The sequence below is a fragment of the Anabrus simplex genome, chromosome 14 (assembly GCF_040414725.1).
Source record: "Anabrus simplex isolate iqAnaSimp1 chromosome 14, ASM4041472v1, whole genome shotgun sequence".
Classification (NCBI taxonomy): Eukaryota; Metazoa; Arthropoda; class Insecta; order Orthoptera; family Tettigoniidae; genus Anabrus; species Anabrus simplex.
In genome coordinates this window covers 90,366,433-90,376,404 of record NC_090278.1, presented here as the reverse complement: position 1 = coordinate 90,376,404, position 9,972 = coordinate 90,366,433, and the positions used below count along the sequence as shown (strand labels likewise).

The 9,972-nt window shown below is 40.9% G+C and overlaps 1 protein-coding gene across 1 annotated transcript in view; it reads left to right on the top strand.

Annotated features, from left to right (window-relative positions):
• The first annotated feature begins 501 nt into the window (after window positions 1–501).
• Hao (Hydroxyacid oxidase) overlaps window positions 502–9,972 on the top strand; it is a 40,485-nt gene continuing 31,014 nt past the window's right edge. The window contains exons 1-5 of the mRNA XM_067158261.2: window positions 502–644; window positions 4,473–4,624; window positions 4,831–4,951; window positions 5,230–5,364; window positions 5,440–5,568. Of these exons, the coding sequence (XP_067014362.2) occupies window positions 514–644; window positions 4,473–4,624; window positions 4,831–4,951; window positions 5,230–5,364; window positions 5,440–5,568 (668 nt within the window). The 5' untranslated portion in view covers window positions 502–513. The remainder of the gene's footprint in view (window positions 645–4,472; window positions 4,625–4,830; window positions 4,952–5,229; window positions 5,365–5,439; window positions 5,569–9,972) is intronic.

Genomic DNA, 9,972 nt, shown 5'->3' with positions numbered 1-9,972 from the left:
AATAGGCTGAAACATGTACAGACTTTGTTTCATCTAACGGATGAGTTGATTTGTATTGATAAGGAGGATTTTATAAATACTTTTATTTGTAAAATTACTAAGGTTGATCAGCACATAGTGAACTTTTGCAATATTCTAGGAATGTTTTGCAGTATTTTTGTAAAAGTAAATAAATTAATATTAAAATTTGTATCTCTTTATAGAACAGAAATATTACATTGTTATGTTTTGTTGAACATCGTACCCTCAAAAATTTGGCATCCTGGGTTCATGCTTCACAGACCGTTTATAAATCTGGCACTGCACGAAATTCATACAGAGATTATGATAAACATGCAGAGATTATGATAACTGGTGTTTATCAGTGTGTCAACCATAATAGTTTTGCAATTCATGAGTTGCCACTGATCCTGGATTGACCCTTTATAGTAGAGATAAGACCTGACCTTGGTGCTGTTATCAGCTGAAGTAAAGGTCATGTTCCAGCTGAGATCGAACAGTCAACAGAGAAGCATGTCCCTTGCATGTCTCAGAGACTACGAGCTGCGGGCTCACTCCGTCCTCCCCAAGAATGCCCTTGATTACTACAAGAGCGGTGCAGGTGAGGAGTTCTCGCTGCAGCTCAACAGGGATGCTTTCAACAGGTAAGATTTGTGTTCTCTAATTGTTATTCATATAACAAAATGTTAGACTGTGATCAAGAGAGTTTTTCACCTTTCAATACTTTTTATTATAGCCCTTCATTTAATAAAAACTAACTATTTCTGGCGGCTTCGCTCATGTGGAATTTGTAGTGTGATAAAAGTAATAATTCCTCGGGACTGCACTAAGACACTATATGAAAATTTCTAAAGTAGAAAAACTACCAAAAATTGAGTTTTATCTACCCCAGAACCTCATAAAAAGAATTCAGCCCATTTTCGGTCTATTACCACCCCCCACCCATTAAATGGATTTTCCAAAAACAAAAATATGTTTTTCTTTATTTTTAAAGAATTTTTATGTCTGTAACGTTAAGATTTTGAGATATATTCATTTTTAAAATTCACCCCCTTTTTTACATCTTTTCAACCCCTTAAGTGGATTATCCTGAAAAAAAAAATGTGGTTCTTTATTTTTAAAGGAGATTCTATGTACCAATTTTCACATCTATAACATGTTCGGTTTTTCAGATACAAGCATCCTCATGAAAAGGATTCAAACCCCTTTTCACTTATTTTTACCCCCCCATAAGTTGATTTTTCCGAAAACAAAAATTACATGTTTCTTTATCCTTAAAGGAGATTTCAGATACCAATTTTCACCCCTTTAAACTGTCATATTTTTTTTGCTATTTTTTGCTTTACGTCGCACTAACGCAAATAAGTCTTATAGCGACGATGGGACAGGAAAGGCCTAGGAATGGGAAGTAAACAGCCGTGGCCTTAATTAAGGTACATCCCCAGCATTTGCCTGGCGTGAAAATGCGAAACCACGGAAAACTATTTTCAGGGCTGCTGAAAGTGAGGTTCGATCCCACTATCTCCCGGATGCGAGGTACAGCTGCGCGCCCCTGACCACACGGTCAACTCGCCTGGTTTTAAATTGTTAATTTTTAGAGATGTAGATATACACATCTTAAAAATTAACCCCCTTTTTCACCCCCTTAGCGACGGAATATCCAAAAATCCTTCCTTAGTGAGCACCTACACTGAAATATAAATATATCCCCAAAATTTCATTTCTTTACGTCCTGTAGTTTTGGTTTACATAAAATCAGCTTCATGGTGCTTATCGCACTTTAACAGATTTACAACTAATGTATCAACAAGGTGGAGAATAAAACATAGTTGTGAATCTGTAGTTTTGGCTCAGCGATGATGAATCAGTCAGTCAGGACATGTTATTTTATGTATATAGATTACTGAAAGATGAAAAACTCTCTCAATCACACCTGAGTAAAAGTCAATACGGATCCATATAATGAAGTTCATGGCAGACTACTGGCAAAAATGAGTGCAGTTGGACTAGACAAAAGTTCACTGTCAGTACCTAGTTGTTAATATACGGAAAGATCATCAATGGGGTAGTCACATAAACAGTATTGTAAATAAAGGGTACAGATCTCTGCACGTGGTTATGAGGGTATTTAGGGGTTGTAGTAAAGAATGTAAGGGCGAGGGTGTACAAGTCTCTAGTAAGAACCCATTTAGAGTATGGGATCCTCACTAGGATTATGTGATTCGAGAACTGGAAAAAATCCAAAGAGCAGCTCGAATTGTTCTGGGTGATTTACAACAAAGGAGTAGTGTTAGGAAAATGTTGTAAAGTTTGGGCTGGAAAGACCTGGGAGAAGGGTGACGAGCTGCTTAACAAAGTGGTATATTTAAATTTAATGGTTGGGGAGATCCATCAAATGAATACAGCATTACAATCGCTCTTAGCGATCAATTATATTTTCAAAAAACACAGTACATGTTGTAGCTTCTAAAAGCTATCCTCAGTTGTTTCAAATACTTAAAATTAAAATAGCCCTAAATAAGACATTCTCCACATGATGGTGTGCACAAAGATGATAATAATTTAAAACAAGGTCTATCACATTAAAAACAAGATATACACAGTATGTGTCAAGGACATTCAACTTGAATCTTAAAGGAAGTTCTTGTCCAAATTAAGATCTAAAAGTCAAACAATGCTGTTTCTTGAAGTTACAACTGCATCTTTTTTAAAATCCTTAAAGTTGAAGCATGTGCCTCTCCTGCAATATTCGTTAAAAATCTTCTGCTGTCAGCATGCAATAATGGAAGAGGGTTGTGCGGAACTTTTTGATTTGTATTAATCTAGTACAAACACGTATATCGGACAATCGGGGCGTAGTTTTACGACTTGTCATGTCAATGCGAGAAAGCACAGGAAATTCTCAGCAATGAGTGAGGCAAATCATGCTTTTACATCTATTAAGCAAGACCTAATTATCCTTAGGAAATCTTTTGAAAACTATTGAAAATGTATTTATTTTTCTGGACCATTTGTACAATAGTAACTATAATTTAAATGAGATCCTCAAAAGTAAGAATCCTTTATTTGTCCAAATACTCTCTTTATTGGAAACACTAGGTATAATTCAGCTGTTCAAGAAGGCCACCCTGGTAATTCCATTTACGGACACAGCTACCCCTCCATCTTCCCCTTCTCTTCCGCACTTACAGGTAGCCGAGCCCCTGTACAGGATGTATAATGTAGGTACAATGCTACACCAATAAATAACATTTGATATTTATAATCAGCCTTGTCAATACATAAGATTTATTTAATTAATTATTTGTTATTATCTCATATACCGTAGATGTTTTGAGGACCTTACTGTCCTTTTCCTCAGCAGTTTCTTCACACTACCAATTATCTCTTGGACCTCTTTACTTATTGTTAAACACCAAAGTTGTAAACGTCTCTTAATTGAAATCTAACAAGCGTCGTAAATGTCATAAGAAATCACAATTCAGTACAGCCACAGGATTCAACTTTGAGGAGTATTTCCCTCTTCCATTAACGCGTGCCAACAACAGAAGTTTTTTAATGAACATTGCAGGAGAGGCATAGGTTTTAACTTTAAGAAGGATTTGTTAGTCTTACGAACACAATCACTATCACTGGTTTTTACTGGGTTTCTTATATTTACATTTCATCAGTCTGCCAGCAAGAAATATCTACAACTCTCTATAAACATTACAATTAGACTTCAAAGAGTATATAGCAAAGAATACTTATGAACAACAAAAATGATTTCAAACCAAAGTCTAAGAATTTACAGAGAGTTTATAATTCTGTATTTACCTCAGATTTTAAAAATGGAACTGTTGTAACTTGAAGAAACAGTGTTTTTTTTTTACTTTTAGATTTAACTTACTTTCAAGTTGAATGTACTTGATACATACTGTGTACACAATGTTTTTAAGTCCTTGTTTTAAATGTTTATTATCTTTTGTGCACACCATCTTGTAGACAATGTCCTGTTTGTGGCTATTTTAATTTAGACTGTTGTAACAGCTCAGGATAGCTCTTAGGAGCCAAAATATGTACTGTGTTTTTTTTCTGTAAATATAATTGATCACTAAGAGTGACTGTAAGGCTGTATTGGCTTGGTGGATCTCCCCAAATGTTATAATTTAAATTTTGGAGTCAAAGCGGAACAAAGAATAAGTTTTGAACTTGTAATATGTCGTATGTTCCGAGCTGTCAGTGGGGAAATGGTGTCGAATGACATCAGTAAACAAATAAGTTTCAGTGGTATTTTTAAAAGCTCAAAAGATCACAATGCTGGGGGGGGGGGAGGGGGAAGAAGGAAAGAACATAGTCTTGTTCAAATTTCGTGCAAAATTTTCATTGGTGTTGTAATTATTGAGAAAATGCCTGGGTAGGTAGCACGTGGGACACAGGTTATTCTGTGATGGTTAGGGATAAGCAAGTAAGACTGGATCTTATCGCCCAAGGTTACGCCTCCAGCCGCGGGTGCTGCGAGATGTGTCATGCCGGGACGTGTCTACCACGGTGCTTGGCTGCCGGGTGACTCTTCCTGTCGGTATCGCACCGACTGCCATGCAGAGGATGGCTCATCCTGAAGGAGAGTGTGCTACTGCTAGAGGTGAGTGCCAACAACTGAACATAGCCCTGGCTGTGTGGATCTTAATTCACACACGTCCTCATAGAGTGAAGAATTGATGATGGTGATGAATGAGCTTAGCTGCATCAAACCAGTCTATGGGCTGATGAACCTAATGACAACATAGAGCATGACTCCGGATGGTATAATGTGTTGTAGTTTGTTTAATGACAGTATCTCTCTTTCAGCGGCTGGTGCTATGGGGACCGTGTTCACGTTAAGCACATTGTCGACCAGCAGCTTGGAACAGGTAGCAGCAGCTGCTCCAGACACTCTCAAGTGGTTCCAACTTTACATATATAAAGACAGGTAAGAGTACCAACACTGATATAATCAACACTTTGTTTAACTTGATGTTGTTCTTTGCGTATTTACTAGGTGGCGCTAATGATATGTTTCCTCAATAGCTTTCTCTTTTGGCCACGTGCCTATAGGGGATTTCTTATAATGTTTTATATTTTCTATTAGGAAGTAACATCTGATGGACATGTAGCATGGTGCTGTCCAGCTTTACTGTTGGTTTGACAAGAAACGTTTGTGGCCTGTTTAGTAAATTGTAACTGAAATTAGCTCCTCTCTGTTTTCAGGAAAGTGACACAACAGCTGGTCCAACGAGCTGAGAAAGCCGGTTTCAAAGCCCTCGTCTTGACAGTAGACGCTCCAGTGTTTGGGATACGCAATGCGGATGTTCGCAATAAGTTTTCCTTGCCTCCTCATCTCGCGTAAGCATTTTTTTAGTAATCTAATAATTCAGTCAAGTTTACCAATCATCCATTGATATGGTCTCACTGTTACAGGTTAGCCAACTTCACTGATTCGACTACGACCCATGTGAATCAGACCGAGTCTGGTTCAGGCATCAACGAGTATGTTAACAACCTGTTCGATCAGAGCATTTCATGGGAAGATGTCAAGTGGCTCAAGAGGTATGAGAAATTGTAATGAATCTTCCTTCTTCTTCTGTCACCCTTGTCCAAGCAGTACATCGTTGTCTGTGCTCCATGGCTAAATGGTCAGCATGCTGGCCTTTGGTCACAGGGGTCCCGGGTTCGATTCCCAACAGGGTTGGGAATTTTAACCATCATTGTTTAATTTAGCTGGCACAGGGGCTGGGTGTATGTGTGGTCTTCATCATCATTTCATCCTCATCATGACGCACAGGTTGCTTACAGGTGTCAGATCAAAACACCTGCACCTGGCGAGCCGAACATGTCCTCGTACACTCCTGGAACTAAAAGCCATACACCTTTTAATTTCATCATTGTCTGCACCATTTCCTGATCCACTTTGATTTATCATCATCATCCATTTCCTGCAGGTTTGGGATGTTTATGGCACCTTTCCATCTTCCTCTATCAACTACCATTGTTCCTCTTTAACTGTGTTCCAATCCAATACTATTCTTGATCGTTTTCAACCACCTTGGTCTGGTCCCCCAAAAGTTTATTCAAGATTCTCGTCATTTACCTGGAAGTATGCACAGTTAGTTCGAGAAAGTACACAGGAGATGACGTAGCTCTGACGCGGTGAGCAGGTGATAGGAAGCTTGCAACGTCCAGTTGCATGACGACCAGCAGTGGGAGAAGTTGGTGAACTGGACCGATGTAAAAAGTCAGTGAAAAAGTTAAAAAGAAATAAGGCCAGATGGGCCGAGGAAAAGTCTGAATTCAAAATAGTATAGTGATTTTCTTGCTCACCAAGTTGCACAATGTAAAAGGCCAAGACAGTAATAGCCAAATAATAAGAGGGCGCACAGGTCCTCGGTGCTCCACCATGCCGTAACGATGCGAGACTGACTTGTGAGGGGTGGAGCCCGGGTTATATAGCATGATGGAAATATCTGGAAGCATTGGTAAGAGAGAGCCAGTGTTTTCTGGAACAATGACATATCCATGGGTAGAGGTTGCAAGGCAGTATGTAGCGAAGGCAGCGACACAGCAGTTGCAAAGTAAGGTGGCAGCAGAAGATAGGAATGTAGAATTGTGATGAAACTTGCATAGTTGCAGAGAGAGAGTATTACACTTCAACACTCCCTATATAAATTGAGACTTTTCCATCTATTCCTCAGTCCAGGTTCGATTGTGATGTGTGTCAAGTGCTGAGGATCCAGTTATGCTGCGTGCTGATCACGCGCTATTTCCATCTTTATTATTGGACTTCAAAGGAAGACATTCGGTGAGCAAAAGATTTTCTAAATTCTCGGAACTTGGATTCTCGTAGCCCAGTCAGTCTCTTATCACTCGCCTTTTTTTTTTTTTTTTCACAAGGTTGGTTCACTCCTTCCCAGTTGGGAAGGCGGGCCACCAGCTGAACGAAGCAGCTCTTCGGCCAGTTGAAGGGAAATTGTGCACGAATGAAGAATCATAGAGTGTATGTGTAGGACATACGTAAAAGGAAGGTTAAAGGGTCTAGCGCAGGGGAACCAAGGACTAATGGCAGAAGTTTACAGAAGTTTACGCATACGGAGAGAGAACAGAGGAGGCGTTTGTGTGAAGAATGAGCGAAAAGGATTACATATAGGGCGGAGGGACCGGGTAGGCGGACGGAAAAGGCACAGAGGAAGGAGATTGGTTGTAGTGGTAGCATAGAAGGTAGTAGACGGTCGTGGAAATGTTAGTAATAGAAGTGGCAAGAAGGCAGAGAAGGTCTAGAATTGGAAAGGGCGAAAGAAAAAAAGGTTGCGTAGGAGGAGATGAATACACAGCCTGCGGTGGAGGGGGGGTGGGTGGCGGGACTGATTGTGGACGAGGTGTGAAGGCGGAAGAGGGAGTGGGGGGCGACATAGGAGGGGAGCGTGAATATTCCACACGATGATACCGACGTCGAAGGCGGACGCCAGAAGTGACCAGTTGATGGACTGCAGCATCACTAGGAAGGTGAAGTCGAACCATGAAGGTAGGGCCACTATCGTTGTTGATACGGGTGACACAATGAGCGGTGATGCCGGTCGTAGAAAGTTCACGCAGGATATCTTCTTCCGGAAAAGCAGGATCCACGCCGCGGACGACACAACTGGATGACGGGAGGGGACGTCGAGTCCGAGGACTAGCGGTTTCCCGGTCAACTGTTGAGGAGGATTGTTGGTTGTGGGAGGGAGGAGTCGAGGGGGAAGTGACAGTCGTTAATGGTACGGGAGAGGAGTGGCTAGCCGTAGTAGATGTACTAGAAGCAGAAGAAGCGGATGCAGAGGTAGTGACGGAAGTTGTAGTGGTGATGGAAGTGGAAGTCGAAGTAGGAAGCTGTATTGACGGCGCGGACTCCAGATGGGCAGGACGGTCAGGATAACGCAGTTGATGTAGGAGAGCGTCCGGAGCAGACTCCACTGGATAACGCCTGCTGCTGATGAGCGCCCCGTCCTTAAGTAGACGCTGGAAGTCGGTTAAGTCTTTGACGACGATCAGGACGTTCGGAGCAGGTTGACCAGACTTGCTGTCGTGGAGCCGAACAACCTCATGGGGAATAACGTGATTGTAGTGACATAATTCATAGCTGATGAGTTCGTTCGCATAATGTTCGAGCACGCCCTTGATGACAACAGCGTACATGGTAGGTGGGGAGGCGACAGCCAACAAGGCGTCTGCCTAGTTATTATTGATTGGGCCGGCTGAGGCGAAGACGAGAAGAGAGCCACCCAGCCGCAAAAATGAGGGCATGACGAAGTTGAGAGAGAGATCCCGGTCGACTCGCCTTTACTCAAGGGATCATATATTCCCCTCTCACTGCGTAATGGCTGCAAGTGCTGTGATTGAAATTTTTTGATGTAAACTTTGGAAACTGAAACAGTGTGACGACTCACTGTTGGAATATTCTAAGTATTATTTTCCATCAATACTTCATGTACTTTTCACCATGTGGTGATAGTTCTCTTTTTATTCCATGAGTTTGCTTTGCCAGATGAATTCTTCACTTCTCATTCCTGCCTTTGTCCTTCCTTTCCTACCAGATGAGTTGGCCGTGCGGTTAGAGGCGCGCGGCTGTGAGCTTGCATCCGGGAGGTAGTAGTTTCAAATCCCACTGGCAGAAGATGGTTTTCCGTGGTTTCCCATTTTCACACCAGGTAAATGATGGGGCTGTACCTTAATTAAGGCCATGGCCACTTCCTTTCAACTCTTAGCCCTTTCCTATCCCATCGTCGCCATAAGACCTATCTGTGTCGGTGCGACGTAAAGCCACTAGCAAACTTTCCTTTCCTTTTATTCTCTTGGGTTCTTTTCTTTTTCAGGTGTTATGACTTGTTCAATTTTCATAGGTAATAAATTTCATATTATTCCATATTGAAAAGCAATATAATGTAAAGCAAAAATTAAAGGTTTCCACCTTTTCAATACTATTTGTTGTAACCTTAAAAAAGTTACATATATTTAAGGAGTGGAATCGGAGGTAAGGCTTTTTGCGGATGATGTTATTCTCTATAGAGTGATAAATAAGTTACAAGATTGTGAGCAACTGCAACGTGACCTCGAAAATATTGTGAGATGGACAGCAGGCAATGGTATGTTGATAAATGGGGCTAAAAGTCAGGTTGTGAGTTTCACAAATAGGAAAAGGCCTCTCAGTTTTAATTACTCCATTGATGGGGTGAAAGTTCCCTTTGGGGATCATTGTAAGTATCTAGGTGTTAATATAAGGAAAGATCTTCACTGGGGTAATCACATAAATGGGATTGTAAATAAAGGGTACCGATCTCTGCACATGGTTATGAGGGTGTTTAGGGGTTGTAGTAAGGATGTAAAGGAGAGTGCATATAAGTCTCTAGTAAGACCCCAACTAGAGTATGGTTCCAGTGTATGGGACCCTCACCAGGATTACCTGATTCAAGAACTGGAAAAAATCCAAAGAAAAGCAGCTCGATTTGTTCTGGGTGATTTCCGACAAAAGAGTAGCGTTACAAAAATGTTGCAATGTTTGGGTTGGGAAGAATTGAGAGAAAGAAGAAGAGCTGCTCGACTAAGTGGTATGTTCCGAGCTGTCAGCGAAGAGATGGCGTGGAATGACATTAGTAGACGAATAAGTTTGAATGGCGTTTATAAAAGTAGGAAAGATCACAATATGAATATAAAGTTGGAATTCAAGAGGACAAACTGGGGCAAATATTAATTTATAGGAAGGGGAGTTAGGTATTGGAATAACTTACCAAGGGAGATGTTCAAATAATTTCCAATTTCTTTGAAATCATTTCGGAAAAGGCTAGGAAAGCAACAGATAGGGGATCTGCCACCTGGGCGACTGCCCTAAATGCAGATCAGTATTGATTGAAAAAAAAAAAAAATTGAAACTAGTTTTGGTCGTGTTCCATATTGGAAACAAATGAACATCTCAACACTTTCCCA